Consider the following 22,115-nt stretch of genomic DNA (forward strand, 5'->3'; position numbering starts at 1 on the left):
CTAAGGAAGATGAGATAAAAACGTACCTTGTACACTCTCGCTTGTTACAGAAGCTAGAGAATTAGGCCTTTCTTTGGTGTTTTCCACATCTGTAGATAGGGGATCTTTAGCTTCTGTGTTTTCCTTAACTGAAGCAACAGACTGTTCTTTTTTGCCTTCTCTTTTGACTGGTCGGACATTCCCAGGCGATGGAGGGCGCTGAGGTGTAGTCCCTACTTTAGAACTGCTTGATGGGAAGGACGCTGGTTTTGATGTACTAGACAAAGTGACCGATGACTTTTGCTGAGGACTGAAACTAGAATAAAATCATTAAGAAATACATTAAAACTACTTCAATTGCAATATTTTCATAATACTTTAACACACAGAGATATATGGAGGACATATCAAGGCGCTGGTTGTTGTATTGGGCGTCAGGTGATGCAAATAGTGAAAATAATGGTAATATTACCATTATTTTCCTTCTGACTTACCCGATTCCCTGTGCTAAAAATAACCCTTGCTCCTAATGGCTAGCACGAACCCCCATCCTAAAACCAAAGACTAACCCCCCGGTGCTCAAAGTACCAAGGCAGTAACTGAAGTACTAGCCGATCAGCTAATATGAACTCTAAACAGTAGCAGAGGTACTAGCCGATCAGCTACTAATAGCCAATCAGCTAGTGGAACTGTAGCCACTATTATCCGGCACCAAACTCACAGTCACAGCGCCATATAACCACAATTAACATTGTGCTCTAATACCTGTCTGCTGTAACGGACATCTAAATGAACTGCTTCGAAATATGCCTACCAAACAAAAAGTAGAATTGTAAATTCCAATAATACAGGATCAGTAAAACGTGGTAATTCAAAAAACTAAAACAGCATTAACTATGAACTAGAACACCACAAAATAGCTTATATTTTAAATGAAAACTATTTTGCATTGCCCATTACCCCAATTTCTTAAAAATAAATCTGTATGTATTTAAAAGTAAGAAAGTGGGTGTTTATAAAATTGAACACTAGCTGTATTGTTGATAGAGTTGCTGTTCAAATCTGTGTTTCCCAATTCAGAAACCCAGATAATGTGCAGCACTTCAGCACCATTACTTGTGTAGAGAGTCATGAAGCTGCATTCCACGTCGCACTTCAAATGACTCTGATGCTTCCTCCTTCCAAGCCGGATGCACGATGTGGAACACAGCTTTGCGACTCTTTGCACAAGTAATGCTGCTGAAGTGCTGCGGACAGCATTATCTGGGTTTCCAATTTAGGAAACCCAGATTTGAACAGCAACACTGAGGGGTCAAATCACTAAGCATTACAGCATTCGGAAATGCAGAAAACAGGATGTTTTACCAAACATCTTAAGCACTAATTCACTAAATTCATAACTGTACTGAAAAGTAAAATTACAGACTAGTGAGGTAAATTACTGACTTGTGTGGTAAGTACCTTAATACATGTCAAAATTAGAGAATTTGGTCATGTAAAATGTTCAGTATTTTAAGACCAGACTAGACTTGCCGGTAACTAACAATCAGCATGCGATAAAACTGAAAGACAAGGCAGACAGCCAACAGAAAGCATCCTGGTCCTGCTACTCACCCTATTTGATCCGATGTACTGGCTGGTGGGATATCACAAAAAAAAAAAAAAAAAAAATACAAGTGCAGAAGGAGGAGACATTGGAAAAGGCTTTTGGTATCCCTTTAGCTGTGCAGATCTCTATACCGATACACAAAAGAAAAACCTCTAGTGGCGTGCATGTACACCTAAAGGGATGCAAGAAGCCTTGTACTTCCCAAAACAGACTAAGGAACGGCTCATACAGAGAGAAGAGTCACAACTTGTTGCCTGGCCTACTCTACAGCTAGGGAGACATTAACGAGCAGGGCTTAGTGATGTGAAGCAACATTTTTCTGTAAATTACCAAACTATTACCACATGTGTAAACTTTTGTGAATTTGGGGGGAAAGTGTAAAATATCAAATGCAGTATTTCACTGGCATATTTTTTTTCCCCCCAAAACAGTCCTCAGTGAATTGAGCCATAATTGTTGTTAGTTACTTTGCACCAGTTATTTAATCTGCCCTGTGTGGAAGGAAAGACATAAAATATAATGGAATCCAAAAAAAAACAGCTAAATATGGCAGGAGTATTCTAGGTTATTTTGTGGTTAGTAAAATATCTTCTGCAAAGGGCATTATTTATTCACTGTTCAGGTTTAGCTGCTAGAGGTTCAATAAAGGTTGCAAACAATAGCAGTGAAAGGTGCAGCCCCAGTCTCATGCCACTTAATATGTTAAAGGGGTGGGGTAGGGCTAATTACACAGAGGGGGAATTTCTTGAATTAATTTGTTTTTAGAAATTTAAAACCAATTATCTATTAATCTGGGATGATAGTCCTCACAATTTGCTGATTCCTCACCCTTCCAATAAAATATGGCAATGAGGCTTTCTAAACACTCTGTTGCTAATTTTAATACCCACCGAATGGCCAGAAATAAGGATGTACCGTAAGTATGCTCTATTTATTCATACATTTGTGAACGGGGCAGGTTTGGAGCGTTGGCAGATTTTTAAAGTGTACTAACTTCCGCAGTTTATTCTACGCCAACAAGAGCTATTAAGGAATCCTGCCCTTTTCAAAAACTATAATGCCTGCTTCTCATCATATTTTGGGGTCTTGTTCCCTCCACAAAGATTACGATAAAACTGCTCAAATTCTTCTGTTAGGCATGGTTCACACTTCTTCCGTCCCTTCAGCAATCCTCTTTACTACAAAAGGATCAATACATTTAATGGAAGTTGAGCACAATAAGATGTTTCCTTCCAGGTACAACCTCGACTGTAAGGCGTTTCTAAGGGGATCAGTACTCTGCTGTTGAAGCATGCTGGCTGGATGTGGACACCAAACACGAGAGCAGTCTACTGCCTTCTGCTGAAATCTTTATGCTCAGCAGTTTCTTGTTCGCCAGACTCACCAGTCTAAATAGAAAACTCCACTTGCTATGCATTCCTTTTGCCCAAAGTACCTCCATTATATAGCACATCATTCCTCTCTTTTGTAATGTAATTGTAGACAAATATTGGTAAATTTCTGGAACAAAGCCTTGGCGCTCTCTTACTCGTGCCACCATCAAGATAGCTTTGTTTGCATGGAAGTCATACATACAAAGGGTTAAATACCTGGAAAAATGTATCTAGTTTTTCTCTAAGAGCTTTGTGCATAACTGATCAGGTTCACATTGAAGAGCACATTTCTTGAATGGCCCATCAAAAACAAGAATAGGTTGGCGCTTTATAAATCAATAATAATGTGAATGATTCTGGGATTACCCTAACGATCAGTTATATCTGCGTGTTTTATTTTTAAGCCCTCTTCCCTTTCCTCTATTGAAGAAATTGTATCTTCTAATTTAATAATGTAATAATCATTGCTATAGCATGCCGCTATCAGGGTCTTCCTGTGTATTCCCAGACTATCCATTCAGTCAATTTCTGCAAGAGTAAATCAGACCCCACCAACAGAAAGCTCTGTTGGTGGGGAAAAAAGGGGGGGGGGGGAGGAGAATCACTTGTGTGCCGAGTTGTGTGGCCCTGCAGCGAGGCCTTAAAGCTGCAGTGGCCTTTTTCAAGTAAAAATGGCCTGGTTTTTAGGGGGGGGGGGGGGGGGGGGGGGGGAGTTTAACACTGCAGTCCTCAAGTGAATCTGAAGCCAAATACTAGGGGAAAAAAAAAAGATACTTACCTTAGGAGAGGGAAGGCTCTGGGTCCTATATGGCCTTCACATTCCCCTCCTCATTCCCTCATTCCCCTGCAGGCACCTCTGTTTAAATCTCCTGCTGTGGGAGGCCAAGTGCTCCAGAAGACAGGCGGCTCTGTACTGCGCATGCGAGCAAGAGCACTCACGTGTGCACAGTATGAAGCAGCTTGTCTTCTGGAGCCTGTGTGCTCCCGAAGCCCACCCGCAGCGGAAGATAGTAGTCTAACGTGGGAGCCATTGCAGGAACAACATGACGAGGAGAGGGAGGGCTCTATAAGACCCAGAGCTTTCACCCTCCTTAGGCAATTATCTTTTTTTTTTAAGATTTGGCTTTAGACTCCCTTTAATAAATGCAAGCTGAATCTCAGCCTGTGTTTCCGCAACAATATTAAGGAGAGTATATATAATTTTATCTTTTATGCAGTTATATTTTTAACACTGGAGATGCCTTATTGTAGCAGCTCTCACTGCCATGCTGAATATCAAAACCCATCCCCACTTACCTTCCAGCAAGAGCTGTTGATGATTTTGCTCTGGGGATACTAGGAGACTTGCCTCTCCTGATAATGGAATTAGGTGTTAAAAATCTACTTTCCTTTTCATCCTCACGTTTTTCTTTCTTCTCTCCCTAAATAATGAAAAAAATAACATCATAAGTTTTAAGTGTCTGTGTGAAAGGGGCCTCACACTATACAATTTTTTGTATTGCTTTTCAATGTTTAAATTACAGGTAATACCCAGTTAAACAAAAGAGGCGCTGTAGGTACGTTCACCTAAATCTGGCCAAAAGTCAAAACACTGTGCCATCTCTGTCCCCGGTGTCACCTCTGTTCCCATGCCTTCAGTGTCCTCTGTGCATCCTTTCATTCACTTCATTTGGGGCACTTTTAAAACCTATGAGATAATTGTATGTGTAGCAACAATAATGTATAGAACCTCCCTGCAGACTCATTCTTATTTTTAATTTCAAGTCTGTGCAGCAGCCATTTCAGTGTGCAATCTCAATTACTGAGTTGCCAACAAAAATGAACATTCAGACTTTTTAGCTCTTTAGTTAGCAGCAGCATTTGCTCATCCATATAAACAGGGATGAGCTCCGGATAAAATCCGAATGAGTTTCATTCGGCTTTCATCCTCTAATTACTGCACCTGAGCGGGTGTGTGCAGGGAGTTAAACATACTCAGCAGCCTTCTCCTTTAACCCGTACCACGCTGCGGCCGCATGACTACAAACACGAACGGGTTGATGGAGGAAGCGCAGTAGTCACATGACACGGCTTGGATCGTGCCATGGGATAGGTTAAAGAAGAAGGCTACTGGGTAAGTTTAAACCCCCCCCCCCACACACACACACACCCGCTCAGGTGTAGTAATTAGAGGATGAAATCTGAATGAAACTCATTCGGATTTCATCTAAATTTTATCTGGAGCTCATCCCTGCATACAAAGTTAAATGTACTGTTTTCCTATTTTTTTACATCTGTCGATATTGTGGCCAATCAACCATCCAATTTTATTATCGAATTGGATGAAAATCGCTGCAAAAAGCATGCCTGATTGATTGACACAACCAATTTCGTGTAAAAATGATCGAAGATATCGATAAGGACATGCTGGGAAATCTCTGGCCGAAGTGGTCAATTGGGTGTGCATGGATAATGGGGCTGGAGGAAGCCCTGGGTAAGTATAAAATCTTTCCTTTTCTCAGGTTTCCTTTAATCTCTTAATACAGCAGCAATGCTGTTGTAATATGTGCACATGCAGTTTGCCATTGTCTAGGTAAAATAAGCATGGTCTTTCCCAAGAAAAGAAAAATATGAATGGTAGCAGATGCTGCTCCAAAACTACCCATGGTATTCATTTATGTAGAATCATACTGAAACAGAACACTAGTGCAGAGATATAGCATGCCATAAGATTGATTCATAAATTAGACACTTGTTTTCAGAAACATGAAGTTAAACTTTGTCATAATAAAATACAACAATATATGTCCAAAATTAACATACTGTATTTAGTAATTTGCATTACTAAACTTGGCATGTAACATTTCCTTTAAAAATATCTACTGTAAATCATATCATTTTTATATACTTACACTGCCAAAGCCTGTTAAGTGTGTTGTTCTCCGCCTAGCTATAGCCTCTGATGTTGTGAGGGAAGACTTGAGTTTATTTGCTGGAGTCTTGTATGTCTGAGGGGTTATGGGACTGCAAGATGCTGAACGAGGACAAATGGGGATAACTAGGGTGTTTTTAAGAAATCACAGATGGAGATGTGCACAATGAGAATGATCAAAGCAGGGAGCAGCGAGGCAACAGAAAGAAAAGAAAGGAGGAAGGAAGAAACAGAAGGAGCCTGTTAACATCGATGGTACAATTATTCAGAGCCAGAACCATCACTGCAGCTTATAAACTAAATAGGTTGACTAAAAATCGGTGAAAGATCACTAGTGCCACTAAACATGCCAAGTAGGCAGCCATAAACACTACTCGATTTCTGGCCCATGTATGAAGTGTCTAAGTAGAACATTTTTGATTTCTATAAGAACTTATCTGTGATCTTCGCTTATGTTTTAACCACTCTACCAACAGGGAAACAAGAAGCTAACGGATTTCTAAGAGAAAAGCAGAAACAGTTCTACAGCCAGTCACTTCATACATGAAGCCTTTCATGATTCTGAATGTTCTACGTCTTTTTTCACTCATGCTTTCCACAAAGCGCAACTGGCCGCATTTACCAGTGATGGTTATGCGATTCATTTCCTGATTATAAACTATAAACTCTTAATTGCAGAAGGAATCCAAAGTTCACAAATCCATTCCCATAATCTTAATCTCCCCCCCCCCCCCCCTTCTAAAAAGTTGGCAATGCACATACCATTGATTGATCTATTTTTTTGGGTTGAAATTTTTTTTTGAGGAAAGCAGATTTCTCTGGTTGAACCCCATAAAAAATGAATTGTGTATGGCCACCCCAAATCAGATTTTTCGATCTTAGGTGAATTTTAGCAGGTTGTACCACAAACAATCTACAGTGGGATGCGAAAGTTCGGGCAACCTTGTTAATTGTCATGATTTTCCTGTATAACGTTATAGACGAATGAATGGAAGGAGCGCTGAACGGTGAAAATTGCTCTGGTGCTCAAGGGGTAAAACCCCTCAGTTGTGAAGTGGTTAAGGGGGTCAATTGTAAGTATCCCTCCTCTTAATTTTCTCTGAAGAGTAGCAACATGGGGGTCTCAAAACAACTCTCAAATGACCTGAAGACAAAGATTGTTCACCATCATGGTTTAGGGGAAGGATACAGAAAGCTGTCTCAGAGATTTCAGCTGTCTGTTTCCACAGTTAGGCACATATTGAGGAAATGGAAGATCACAGGTTCAGTTCAAGTTAAGGCTCGAAGTGGCAGACCAAGAAAAATCTCGAATAAACAGAAGCGACAAATGGCGAGAACAGTCAGAGTCAACCCACAGACCAGCGCCAAAGACATACAACATCATCTTGCTGCAGATGGAGTCACGTACATTGTTCAACCATTCTGCACACTTTACACAAGGCGAGGCTGTATGCGAAAGTGATGCAGATATGGTGGTGGTTCCATCATGCTGTGGGGCTGTATGGCCAGTGCAGGGACTGAGAATCTTGTCAAAGTTGAGGGACGCATGGATTCCACTCAGTATCAACAGATTCTGGAGACCAATGTCCAGGTATCAGTGACAAAGCTGAAGCTGCACTGGGGCTGGATCTTTCAACAAGAAAACGACCCTAAACAATGCTCAAAATCCACTAAGGCATTCATGCAGAGGAACAAGTACAACATTCTGGAATGGCCATCTCAGTCCCCAGACCTGAATATAATTGAAAATATGTGGAGTGAGTTAAAGAGAGCTGTCCATGCTCGGAAGCCAACAAACCTGGATGAACTAGAGATGTTATGTAAAGAGGAATGGTCCAAAATACCTTTAACCAGAACCCAGACTCTCATTGGAATCTTCGGGAAGTGTTTAGAGGCTGTAATTTCTGCAAAAGGAGGATCTACTAAATATTGATTTCATTTCTTTTTTGTGGTGCCCAAATTTATGCACCTGCCTAATTTTGTTTACACAATTGTTGCACACTTTCTGTAAATCCAATAAACCTCATTTCACTTCTCAACTATCACTGTGTGTGTCTCCTATCCTATACAATAAAACCTAACTGTCCCCGAGTCATCCTCTTTCCCAGTCTGCGTGTCCGTGGTTTTTTGTACTGCGCATGTGCGCAGTACAGTGAACCGTTGGGACAGCAGGACGGGTCAGGGAGCAGGGCGGGTGTGCGCGAGTGGCGGTTGCTGGTGCGCACGCACTGACTGGCAGCGGTGGCACGTGAAGAGACCTAGAGCCTGTTTTTAAACGGGCTTAGGTCAACTAGTATGATATATTTAACTGACATTTTTTATCGTAACAACCAACAATTTATGCAGGAAAATCATGAGGATTAACAAGGTTGCCCAAACTTTCGCAGCCCACTGTATCTATTGGGTGTCTGGTAACAAGGAAATGCAGGATTTTCTTTCTGCTAAGCAATTACATAACTATAATAAAAAATGAGTTATCTTCCAATTATGGTCTTCATAATGAAAGAAAATTAGAGAATAGAGCATCAGTAGATGCAGCTGGAGAGTCCATGAAAGTTCCTATAGGCGGCTTTTTAACCCAATCAATGTTCACCTAAAACAATACACCACTATTAGGCCAATTAGGAAGACTTCACCCCCATTAACCTTGAAGTAAAGAAGAAAAGAAGGATGTAGCAACCCATTCACTATAAGAAGAGCAGTAAAGTGCAAAGCAGGCAAAAGGGAAGCACAGCAAATACATACACAAGTCACTTTTTTTTTCTTTTAACACTTGTATAATACATGCTTGAAACCGTAGGGTTTGTATTTTTTTCCTGAGTAAATAAACCATTGTGTGGCTATGGAAAATGTTGGAGCATTATGGCCACACAGCCTTAAATCCAAAATTGCAATCATTTTCAATCAGATACATTTTATCAAAAGAGAAAGTTAAAAAAATGGTATTTAGGTTAATCAAAACTGATCAATTTAAAAACAACTGAACTGTTTCAAACTTAATCAAGATATTTGCATTTAAATGTAACCATGTGCTGCCAGCATAAGTTATCTAGGAAAACAAAAAATTCTACAGTGACCTTTTGAATGACCCATGCATATCATAAAAATTGCAGCAACACTGTAGCTCAACCCAGCTTGTCTCATGTGCTCACATCTGAGGCCCTCTGCTCTGAGGACTTGTGCTGGCTTCTATAGCAGAGTTGACAACATGAGGGTCACATAGAAGACAGCAGCACTCAACCTGGGCTAAACTACACAATGATATAGCTACCGTATATGCAATAGCAGAGCATTTTTAAAGCACCTGTATAGCAGGAAGGAAAGACCATCAAGGTAAGAAACAGCAACTGTGCACTCATTTCAGGTTATAATTGTGGATTTGTATACATAGACTCACTACAGGGTCATTTTAAAGGTTGTGCAATTAGCAAACATGGTTTACAGGAGAAAGAAAATCAAACTGTATATAGGTTTGTCTTAACGGGAACCCGGGGTGAGAGACATAGGGAGGCTGACATTTATTCTCTTTTAAATAATGCACATTGCCTGGCTGTCCTGCTAATCCTCTGCCTATAATACTTTTAGCCATGGACCCTGAACAAGCATGCAGATCTTTTCTGACAAGATTAGCTGCATGCTTGTTTCAGGTGTAGGACTCGCATGCAAATTCATCCATGCAGAACAATCATGCAGGAACTAACACTATCCCTACAGCTAAGTTAAAAGCTGGGGCCTTGGTTACAAGAATAAAGTCTCTTGCGCAGTCACATATACCATGTAGAGTTTAGTAGTTTCCCTTTTAAGTTTGCGTCTTAACGCTGTTACCCACAGGACATACATGCAAGCATTCAGTGTGTCAAAGCCATCTAAAGATCAGGAGCACATTAGTACATATCCTTGCCGTCCTCTTTTGGGACAAAGAGTGCATCAAACTAATCCACCAAGGGAGCTACGGAAATACATCCATATGCACCATGCGCACACCAGCCATAAGCTGGTGGAGAAAAATGGAGTTAAAATAACTTAAAATAACTTTTCCACACTTTGCAATTGAAAAAGTATCAAAAAGTAGGTGAAAACGTCTCTTAAATATTAAAAGTATTTTCTTGCTTGCTGGTGGCTTAAAATGCATTTTATTTATAATGTAAAAATATCATCTAGGCGATTAATCAGGAGAAAATGTTAATTGCATATGGGCGGTTATTGTTTAAAAGGAAACAAATATGACAGCCTCCATGTCGCTCAGCTCGGGTTCCTTTAAAAGAATGTGCCAAAAGGAAAGTAATACAGATAACACAGCTGTAACAAAACCATGCTGCATGCGCAAAAACTTAAACTAAACTACTACATACTTACAGTTCTATGATGTAGTATTAGCACTTAAACTCCTACAAAAGAAAATTTGAAGCACAAAACCATTTGTCCAACAATGTACCTGCATCTCCAGAAAGAGCGGCTGTGCTTTTACTTCTGGCCAAGTATGAGTGTGTGGGTGTCAGGAGCCTCGACACCACATTGGTCTCCCATGGACTGAGCTGTGGTCGACGACCTAGTTGTCACAAATCCAATTTTAGATTCAAGCAGGATCAAGGTTAAAAATATTACACAAAGAAAACCACTTAATTACGACCTAAATTCATGCAAGAACTTGAGTGTCTTAATTAGGTGATGTTACTGTCTTTGTCAAAGCAATCACTAAAATAATCTGTTAGCAAGTGTAACGCTATTTCACTGGGACCTGAACACCATCCCTGGAGGATCCAGACCTACAAGATGTGACCTGATATTTATTCAGCTTTACACTTTTGCACAGTTTTAGTTAGCCAATAATGCACTCAAGGCAGTAAGATAACTGCTACAAGCTAACAAGCACAATTAATTCAATGCAAAAAAACACAAATATATCTAAAGGACTTCCTCAACATATCTTCTTGTGTTGACAGTTTGGTAGAAATGGGTTTCCATTAGTGATAGCCAATTCTAATAAAGGCTCCAGTTAAAAAGGGCGCCATATATTAACGATATTAAAGTTATGGTTTAGTAAAATGGGTGCCAGGATATGCCGTAAAATATAGTTTATAATACTGATTTTACTATTCCCCACTGTCACCTCTATTTTTACGTTTAGTAAAATAGGCACCAGTAAAAGTGATAAAATATTGTTTAATTTACCAGTATTGTACTACTTCATTCATAAAGTAAAATATCTTTAATACGTTCTAAATATTTTACTATGACCCAACATCTCCCTACTCTCACACAGAACCCTCCCCTGTTGGTGCCTACCTTAACCCCACTGATGCGCCTTACCTTAACTCCCTCCTCCCCAAGTGGTACCTATCCTTAACTGCCCCGGTGGTGCTTAACCAACCCTAATCCCATTTGGTTTCCTTAATATAAATTTGTATATGATTTTTTTTATAGTTTTTATGTAACAGAATTAAAAAAAAACAAAAAAAAACCCTAAAAATAAAAATAAACCTAAAATATAAGTATGTAAGTTTATTGAAAAACTAGAATTTGAAACATAAGTAAACAAAAACCTCTGCAATCCTTCCATACGATAAAAATATATATTAGTTTATGAAATCATCAGTAGAAAAATTAACAAAAAGTATGGCAGCATGCAAGCCGACGCCTTTTTGACCCCACTGGGTCCTTAGTCATAGCTCTAATAATAGCTGTAATTTGTAACATATCTGAGAATCACGGAAGCTGCTTGTATGCGCTTTGAGTCCTATGGGAGAAAAGCGATTTACAAATGTTATTGTATTGTACTGGTGTGGTGAAAAAGGCTGAAGCATAGGGAACAGTTTTAGAAAATTATTTGTTAAATAATGCGTTGTAATCGATAAAGTTGGTATGGAAATGAAAGTTAAAGATAACAAGCGATCTAGTTTTATATTTACATGGCACCCTTTTATACACTTGGCACAATTAGAAAAAAAGATTTACATTGATGTGAATGAGGAGACCTTTGTAACTGGTGCCATTATTACATTGTACTGCAAATATTTCTACTATTCTAACAAACATATGGTAAACCAATGCATAACTATGTATTAAAAAACAAATTGTATTTGTTTGTAATGGCAATTTTAAATTTTGTTAGCCAGTTTACAACCATGTGCAGGCTGCCCTAGGTTTCAAGGTAGAAATGTCAAACTAGATATTAAACACCCATACACACAATCCCATTCTGGCCCATTCTATAGTAAAACAGAGTCCCAACAGATCCTATGCTGGGAAGCAGGCTTTATTCGCAACTGGATTACCAGCCACAGAGATCCAGAGGACTAACAGGACTCGCATAATAAAATATTTTCGGTGTAGTGTGCATTAATGTGCGTTTATTGTTACATTGCTGACATACAATTATACTTAAGTAGAAATCTGTGGACAAAATAAGAGTGAACAGACTAATTTTTGAAAAATTGTGATTGTGGGGCAACTTTACTGTGATTTTATCACAATTTTAATCCAAGTCAATGAGAGCGTGTTTATAAAAACTAAAACTGATCAAAAGTGCTTTGCAGTGTGTTTCTGCCCTAAGCTTGTTTTGAGGAACAGAAAACACAAGGATTATATTCCTCAGAATGCAGCCTGGGGGATCAGTTCCTCCAACTTGTACACTAAAACGTGAGAGAAAGGTTCCACCTGACTTTTCTGTACAAGTAAATTAAACTTTCATTCCATGTTAATATTTTTGCACAAAAGAACTCACATTAAAATTATGTCACAAGAACGTATAAACTCAAAACTACTTCATTTATTCAAACAAGTCTATTTGAGGAGTTTAGCTCAGACCCTAAAAAGTCCAACAGTAGGAGCAACTTTCAGCCTTGTACGATTTCCAAACTGTGCTAGATTTTCAGGCATGCAAGTCAGGTTCCTCATCACTACACACCAGTCCTCACCTCTACACCAGCCTTTCTCAGCCTTTTTTACACTGGAGGAGCCCTTCAAATAATTTTTGGATCTCAAGGAACCCCTGCATTAACAGGAGCAGCGGGGATTTGTTATACAGGATGCATGCTCTGTAAAAATGGCTATGAATGTTCATTGCAACAACCTTCTTGTGTAGCCCCATTCCAGGTCTCTTCCTTCGAGTGCTTCAAATTATATTAGTGCATGTTGGTGTTTCTTGACTCCACAATTATAGTGCTCCCCTATAACCGTATTCTTTATTATACTACCCCTTATTACACTTGGCTTTTTATACTGCCCCTCTTTTCTTTTGCTTTTTATTAATGTGCTTCTTATTAATCTGATCTTCAATTTAGTGCTGGTTTACACAGCATCCCCTACTATAGTGGGCTCTATTATCCTCCACACCCATCACATTTGGGGCAAGCATTCAAAGAGACAGAGGAGCCAAAGATGTGCTTTTGAAACTTTCTCAGTCCACCACTGTCACAGGAGGAAGAAATGCCAGGGAACCCCAGCAAGGACCTCAAGGATTCCCGGAGGTTCAGGGAACCCTGATTGAGAAAGCCTACTCTACACTAATGAAGAAGCTGAAACGTGCTGAAATGTAGCAGAGGAGATGGTACCAGTCTCATGCCAGTCACAATAACAATATTAATGCCATCAGAGTGTGTTCTTAAGTATTTTGGCAGTATTGTTCGACCAGACTTCTGGATCAGCTACTTTATTAAGACAGGAATCTAAAAGATAGGTTTTGACATGACAGGTAAAATATTATGTACAGATGGCTAGTTCAAATGTATCTGAAAGGTAGACTTATCCACAACACAACACATTTTACAATGAAGCATGTCCAACATAGATTTATCACACTTTAATAAGAAACAAAGGGATGGTAATGGTAATTTTAATGGCGATGGTCACATACAAAAACACAACAAGAAATGCACGAACGTAAATTAGAAACTCTGACTAATGTGCATGAGACATGTCATATTGACAAAACATATGTTCTTTACTCTTAAGTTAGGCAAAGGTATCAGTTATTGGGGGGGGGGGGGGCAATTATGCAACAACTGAGTCGCTAAGAATCAGCTGCTTTAGAAAGTAGAGTAGAGTAGACAAGATCAAATTGAAAAACGTGGTTTAGGTTGATTTTGGTAATCCAACAGGCCATATTTTAGTCTATAATGTTTATCATAATATAACGGCAGCCAGCAATAGGCAACTTAGCAATACAAGTTACCAAAGACCAAATTCTATTCATGAGTGAATATTGACACCATTGCACACGCACGCACGCACGCACGCACGCACGCACGCACGCACGCACGCACGCACACACACACACACACACACACACACTTAAGATCCTTTTGATATAATGTAGCTTAATGTAACATGCCAAGTTTGAGCCAAACTCTTGTGTACACTTTATGTGTTGAATTAGTTGGACTGTTCGGTGACAAGTTATGTTGCAATACAAACATGAAATTTGTTCTGGATTACCAAAAACATGAGTCCTCAATTACAGAGGAAACCTTCAACATCACCATTATACCAATCTGGTTACATTGCTCATGACACTGTACCTCTGTCTGGAGTATTAAGTAATGTTGCAGATGAGGTGGAGAGCCTCTTGTTAATAACTGGATCAGCATGTTTCGAAAGGTTCATTGTTGAAATTGACCTTCGATCTGGATCTAAAACAAATGGAAATATTGCTAATTGGCAGCACTGCAATATAAGGTAATCCTAGATAGGGTAGCACACAATGAGGTATGGGGCATGTGATTTGTCTCAAAGCCTTCTTCTGTAGAAGACCTGTAATACTGCTCTCCAGCCAGACTAGGCATTTTATTAAAACAAATAGAAGAAAATGTTTGATGATTTACTATTAGTACAAAGAGAAGCACAATAACTTACAAAAGTGTAAGAGATGCACTACATCACATTGGGAGAGGCTGTATTATCCTATTCTGTGCACGTAAGTCTCCCATCAATGTAGTGAAGAATATACAGATATAGAACAAACATTTTCATACTACTGCACCCATCTGGAATGCCTAACACAGCCACGATGACAACACAATACACAGAAAATGATACACAAAACAAAAAGGAGGTTAAAATACATTTGATCACACTAAATACAAAGTCTTACAACAACAAACTAGCACTGTTTCAGCTTTTGTGTAAGACACCTACTAAGAAGGCTGAAGGTAGTCCTGGAATATACCCCAGAAAGGTGCATAAGGTGAGTGTTTATTAGAGCGCAGAGCCTAGGACTAACTGAAGATATTGTGGTTTGGACATTGTTTGTATACAGTAGTTTTTAGATATGAGCCAATGATGGAAAATCTGACCCTTTGACCACTGATCTTTTTGTAATGAAAACCACCAATTTTACTTAAAGTGACCACATAATGGATCACAGTGTTTCTACCTGGCAAGTAAGGCTGCACAGTGCCCAGCACTTCTAACTTCTAACTGGGTGCTGTCAAACTTTACACTTCTGGCCCCCCATGATTCCCAAAGTCTGATGAGAATGTAACTATGGACAATACTACAGACACTTGTTCCTGACAGCTGCTTGACATCAGTATTGTGCAGAGACCAGACAATGGCATCACCAAGAAGGTGAACAGGGAAGGAGCATAGCAGGGGAGTGGCAGGGTCTGAGGGAAGTGTGACTGACCTTACAAACCAGTAAACCCAAACATGTGGATTCAATGTGGCTCAGTAAAGCAACCAGTATTGCTACACTGGCAAGGCTGTGTAAGTATACTGCCATGCCACCATTTTGCTGTTCTGCAATTCTCTGCATGATTTGTATTTTAATTTTCAGCTAACGAAAAAAAAAAAAAGTGTAACCATTCCTCCATCAATGCCAGCCAAGCACAACACTCCTACTGAACTGGTAAATGGTCACAAACTACTTGCTAGTTCAGAACAGCACATAACGATCTATAAATAAATTGAAAGGGAAAAAAGAAAATGTGTAAAAAGAACATAGGAGCACAATTATAGCCATAGCAGGCCTTGCAACTGCAACAAGGAGCTGCAGCATTGAGAGTCCAATAGCATTTGGATGCATACAAATTCCACTTTTGATAAGCTCTTTGGGGACGGTGCATAGTAAAAATGTATGCCACTTGTGGCTGATTAAGCCTGACGCAGCATAGATTTTACTACACCGACTACTACACTTTCAATGTGATCACACGAACCCGCTGCTGCTCAAGTTCCATGCACCATACAGGAGCAAATTTCATTGACTCTTGACCCTGTAATCACTCCGAGCCAATCACAATGTTCACAGGGGGTGGGGTATGGGGGAAGCTCTGGTCCTTAAGGAACCAAAACATTGCAGCTTGGAAGAGGTTAAGGAGAACTAAATGCGTTCAGCTTAGCTTCAGCTGCTATAAATTGTGATAATGGCTAATCTTATGTAAGCGTCCTAACTTGGCTTTATGTGCATATAACACAGTCCAGGGTCGTGCAGAGGGTCCTTAAGTGGGGGGTGCTCAAATTTAAAAAAAAGGGCCTGGCAATGCCTTCTCCCGCATGCCCCCCCCCCCCTCCTCGTTTCTGGCTAGGGGGGTATTGATTGTCATGCTGCTGAATGCAGATGATGGGTGCTATGTGGGTTCTGGGTGTAAGTACTGAGTGTCATGTGGGTTCTGGCTATGGTTGGGTATCGAGTGTCATGCGGGTGTTGATTGCAAGAACTTAGTGCCATGTAAGATCTGGGTGCATGTACTGGATGTCATGTGGGTGCTGGGTGCAGGTACCGGGTGTGACATGGGTGCGAATACTTGATGCCATGCCTGTACTGGCTATGGGTGGGCTTTGGGCATCACATGGGTTTTGAATGCAGGTACTTTGGGTGCGGTTACGGGTTAAGTGGATACTTGGTGCAGATAGTGGGTGCCATGTGGAAGCTGTGTGCAGGTGTGAGTACTGGGTGCAATTTTAGGCCTGGGTGCAGATACTTGGTGTCATGTGAGTGTGAGTAATGGGTGCCAGCAATGAGAGAAATTGGTGGCTGATGGGAAAAGTAGAGGTCAGTGTGGGTGCTGCAGGAAGGGGCAGGGTCATGTAGAGAATCCTCAAGGGTGTGGTGCTCAAATTTGAAATCGATAAATCGTGCTAAATAGTGTATGTAATACCCCCTCTCCATAAAGCATAAGGCAGTCTTATCCCCCCCCCCCCCCCCCACACACACACACACACAAACACCTTTATAGCAGTATCAGGCAGACTGGGTGTCTCCTTCCAACTCTTTTGGCACAGTGGAGCCTACTGTAGGCACAGACTCCAGGCACAGACTCACCTTTCATTACTGGGACCTCTGTCCCTCTTGATCAGCACCCAAGCCTCTTTTTAGGCAAAGAAGTGGTTACCAATATGCAGTGATTGCTAAGCATTAGTAGATGCAAAACTGCAGTAAGTGCCAAGGTGCAGTGGGTGCCCAGATGCAGTGGGTAGTAAGATGCAAAGGTTCACTTTGTGCTAAGTTGCAGTGGGTGCCGAGATGCCAACGTAAAGTCTGTGTCAAGCTGCTTTGGGTACCAAGGTCCAGTTTGTATTGGGTGTTTATTTGCAGTGGGTGCTATGCATTATTGGGTGCTGAATTAATAGCAGATGGTGATAAACAATAGTGGGTGCCATGTGAGTGCTAATTGGTACAGGGAGCCTTGTTAGTGTTGGACATGAGTGAGTAGGGAGTGCCATGCGTGGTCTGGATGTGTGCCATGGGAGAGTACTGTGTCTCATATGGGTTCGGACCAAGGATGGGTACTGGGTGCTATTTGGGTGCTGGCCATAGACGGGTACTAGGTGCATATAATGACTTTGGAACTTGGTGATGCGTGAGTACTGTGCCATGTGGGTGTTGATTATGGGGGTATGTGGGTCTTTGGTGCAAATACTGAGTGCCAAGTGGGTACTGGGAGTGAGTACATGGTGACATATGGGTGCTGGCTAGTGGGATATTTGTTGTCATGTGGGTGCTAAAGGCAGATGCTGGGTGCCATGTGGGTTCTGGGTGCTGGCACAGGGTGTCATGTGGATTCTGGCTGTATGGGTGTGTATCAACCATCATGTACGTGTTGATTGCAGATACTCAGTCCCTTTTGAGTTCTGGGTGCAAGTACTGGATGTCATATGTGAGTGCTTGGTGTGGGTGCTGGGCACCAAGTGGAGGCTTAGTGCAACTGGAACTACTGCAGATGAAACATGTGGGTGTTGGGTGCAGGTAGTGGGTATCACATAGGTGCAAATACTTGGTGCCATGCCGGCACTGGGTGCTAGCTCTGGGTGGGTGTTGTGTGTCACGTGGGTTCGGAGTGCAGGTACATCGGGTGCTAGTACTGGTTATGTGAGTAGGTGCCATGTGGAGGCTGTGTGCAGGTGTGAGTAGTGAGTGATATTTTAGAGCTGGGTGCAAGTACTGTGCCATTTAGGTGTGAGTACTGGGCGCCAGCTATAGGGTGAAGGGGTGCAGGTATTGGGTGTCATGTGGTTGTTTGATGCAAGTACTAAGTGCCATATTGAGGCCAGATGTGAGTATTGGGTGCAGGGTGCTTGGTGCAAGTACTGGGTGCTTGCTATAGTGGGGGTTACTGGTTAAGTGTAATGTGGATGCTGAATATCGGTGGGATTGCTGTGGGTCCAGGGGGTGGGAGGTCACTGTGGGTACTGCTATGAATGGCATAGTTGCTGCTAGGGGAGGTCGAGGTCAGTGTGGTTGATGGGGGAAGGGTAGGTCACTGTGGGAGCTGGGGGGAGAAGTAACTGTGGTTGCTGTGGAAAGTATAGGTCAGTATGGGTGCTGGAGGAAAGTGAGGTCACTGTGGGTCCTTTGGGGGAGATCACTGTGGGTCTCAGGAGGTAGAGGTCATTGTGGGTGCTGCTATGAATGGCATAATTGCTGCTAAGGGAGGTAGAGGTCAGTGTGGGTGCTGGGGGAAGGGTAGGCCACTGTGGGTGCTGGAAGAAGTCAGTGTGGTTACTGGAGGAGGAAGTGGATGCTGGGTGTTGGGAGAAGCAACTGTGGGCGCTGGCAATGGGAGAGGTCACTGTAGGTGGTGCTTTTGGGATGGGAGGTCCCTGTGGGTGCTTCAGGGGACAGGAGGGTAGCCACTGGGGGAGGGAAAAATCACTGGGGGTGCTGGGGGAGGGAGAGGTCAGTGTGGGTGCTGGGGGAGACAGGATCTCCGCTAGTGCAGGGGAGGGAGAGGTCACAGTGTTTGCTAGGTAGAGGGAGAGGTCACTGTGGGTGCTGGGGGAGGGAGAGGTCACTTTGGGTCCTAGGTGGAGGGAGAGATCACTGTGGGTGCTAGATGGAGGGAGAGGTCACTGTGGGTGCTGGGTAAGAGAGCGGTCACTGTGGGAGCTAGGTGGAGGGAGAGGTCTCTGTGGGTGCTAGGTGGAGGGAGAGGTCACTGTGGGTGCTGGGGGAGGGAGAGGTCCCTGTGGGTACTGGGTAGGGAGAGGTCAGTATGGGTCCTAGGTGGAGGAAGAGGTCACTGTGAGTGCTAGGGGAGGGAGTGGTCACTGGGTACTAGGTGGGGGGAGAGGTCACTATGGGTGGTGGGGGAGGTAGAGGTCAGTATGCCACACTAGGATTCCTGTCGGGGCTTCTTCACTTGGAAGTGTCCCTGGCGGGGCTTCCCGCGGGTGGGCGGGGCCTATCGCGATCGGGGGCGGGGCTTATTTTGCACGCGAGAGGGGCCTTTTTTTGAAGATTTTAAAAAGGGGGGTGTCTGGGCACCCAGAGCACCCCCCTGTGCACGTGCCTGACACAGTCATTCCACTATGTTTGACTAGTCACCAGTCTCTGATAGTCAGTGGAAGTGATAAAAAGGAGTTAAAAAACAAATTGCTCATTAAGTTTTAATAGCTTCCTGCTCCCCTCCAACCACTTCTTCAACAGAAATTAAGAAATCGCAGTCTGAGTTCAGTTATTCTCAAAATGGAAAATGATTTTGGTAAAACGTTGCTATAAATATTTTTTTCAGTCCTTTCCAGGATAGTTTAATCTAGATAAAAATTATCTTTAAACTTTAATTTGCAGCCAGCAAAGAATTCTGAAAACAGAATTCTTTGCTGTAAAGTTGACATACACACTAAAAGAACATACATTAAAGAGACACTGAAGCGAAAAAAAAATGATGATATTATGATTTGTATGTGTAGTACAGCTAAGAAATAAAACATTAAGATCAGATACATCAGTCTAATTGTTTCCAGTACAGGAAGAGTTAAGAAACTCCAGTTGTTATCTCTATGCAAACAAGCCATTAAGCTCTCCGACTTTCAAAGACGTGGAGAGGGCTGTTATCTGACTTTTATTATCTCAACTGTAAGTGAACTAATTACTTTTTCTCTGCCAGAGGAGAGGTCATTACTTCACAGACTGCTCTGAAATAATCATTTTGAATGCTGAGTGTTGTGTAATCTGCACATATTATAGAATGATGCAATGTTAGAAAAAACACTATATACCTGAAGATAAAAATATGAGAATATTTTCTTTGCTGCTAATCTTCTAGTAATTATTCATAGTACACAACCAATTGACTATATCATATATTTTTTTTCGCTTCCGTGTCTCTTTAAGTAGTTTGATTTACCTGAAGACTATTGTAAATCTTAACAATATTTGCTTTAGTAGTACTTCTATATTTAGAAGTACATTAAATATTTTACTCAGGTTGAGCTGAAACTTTACATAGATAAATCACTGCAAACATAACAAAAAAAAGGAGTTAAAAAACCAATTGCTTATTAAGTTTCATGCATGCAGCAAGGTCGAGGTTCCTGCAAAGTCTCATCGCAATGCTACCCCAGAGTATGGACATCAAGACATTTAATCTGAGTTTACAGTTTGTTTTCAGAATTCTTTGCTGGCTGCAAATTAAAGTTTAAAGATAATTTTTATCTAGATTAAACTATCCTGGAAAGGACTGAAAAATATTTATAGCAACATTATACCAAAATCATTATTTCCATTTCGAGAAAAAGTGAACTCAGACTGCGATTTCTTAATTTCTGTTGAAGAAGTGGTTGGAGGGGAGCAGGAAGCTATTAAAACTCATCGACAACTTTCCTTTAATGCCTAACATTTGGGTAACTGAACTGTGATATAGTTTGAGAAACTAGGTTAATGCTACTAAAGCAACTCAGATGATATCTCACCTTAAGAAATATAAGACTATGCCTTATATTCGTACTACACAATTTTTGGTAACCTCCAAAACTATCTTTTCACAAAAAATTGCAGCCAGCTATTAATGTCTGTTGAGATCTGTAAGCTCAAATAAGTTGATCCAACAATGAAATCAACACTTTTTATGCTAGATGCACATATGGTGCAGTCTGTGTCACCTCAATGTCATCAGAAGCACTTCCGTCGCATTGTGTCACACTGCGTGTACTGTGGCCAGTCTCTAAGAGACTAATGGCCACTGCGACATGGAAATGGCGGGGGTGAATACTGCGACATGATGCGATAGTGTGCAAGGGGCCTTAATGTTCTGCCTCTAGAATGTTTGCCTAGTGACATTCCAGCAACTCCTAAATTCCCGCATGGGGGATTGCCTAAACAGGTCAGGAAGCTCTGCAACTTTGGAGGAGAAATCATGGCTGAAAAGAAGCATAGGACTTGCATAATGAACCGGCCATATGGGCAAGATATGTGTAGAAAAGCTTTGTTCCAATCACCAGTAATTTTTAACTGCCAAAAATTTCTAGGTCCGATTGTTTTTTTTTTTTTTTTTAAAGATAATCCCTCTTTTGCACAGAACTCTGTATTGTAGATGGCTGGATGTGCTGGGCTGGTTTTCTTAGAATGAATTACTGTATACTGTATTTAAAAAACAAACAAATGGTGATTCAATTTGGTGGACTAGAAACATGCGGTACGCGTACCCCAGGGGGTACTTCTGATGGGTCCAGGGGGTACTCAGGCTTGATATACTTAACCAAGAATAACAGATTTAGAGTTTTAGAGAATTATAGATCTTATTTAAACAACACCAAATTAGTATTTTAGCTAGTTAAAAGCAATAGTAAATGCTTGGACATTGTTTAGAACCAATTATCATGTACTACGATTAAATATATATTTGTCAAGGGGTACTTGTGATAATGTTTACTATGCTAGGGGGTACTTGGTGAGTACAGGGTTTTAAAAGGGGTGCATACCAATAAAATGTTGAGAAACACTGGACTAGATGATACACCTAGTACTTGGTTAGCAGCGAATTGGCCCAGCCTGGGCTAATTCTTGTAGTTTTAACTTTACAAA

The 22,115-nt window shown here is 41.2% G+C and overlaps 1 protein-coding gene across 8 annotated transcripts in view; it reads right to left on the reverse strand.

Annotated features, from left to right (window-relative positions):
• Window positions 1–22,115, reverse strand: part of MAP7 (microtubule associated protein 7) — a 215,673-nt gene that overhangs the window by 26,583 nt on the left and 166,975 nt on the right. For 6 of the 8 annotated variants that reach the window (XM_068231650.1, XM_068231645.1, XM_068231647.1 and 3 more), the window contains 5 exons: window positions 14,392–14,502; window positions 10,308–10,421; window positions 5,853–5,998; window positions 4,258–4,382; window positions 27–295 (listed from right to left, as the gene is read on the reverse strand). In XM_068231650.1, coding sequence (XP_068087751.1) covers window positions 27–295; window positions 4,258–4,382; window positions 5,853–5,998; window positions 10,308–10,421; window positions 14,392–14,502 — 765 coding nt within the window. The remainder of the gene's footprint in view (window positions 1–26; window positions 296–4,257; window positions 4,383–5,852; window positions 5,999–10,307; window positions 10,422–14,391; window positions 14,503–22,115) is intronic. The other 2 variants (XM_068231646.1, XM_068231653.1) reach the window with 1 other exon arrangement.

This window comes from Hyperolius riggenbachi, chromosome 4, assembly GCF_040937935.1.
Source record: "Hyperolius riggenbachi isolate aHypRig1 chromosome 4, aHypRig1.pri, whole genome shotgun sequence".
In the NCBI taxonomy this organism is placed as follows: domain Eukaryota; kingdom Metazoa; phylum Chordata; class Amphibia; order Anura; family Hyperoliidae; genus Hyperolius; species Hyperolius riggenbachi.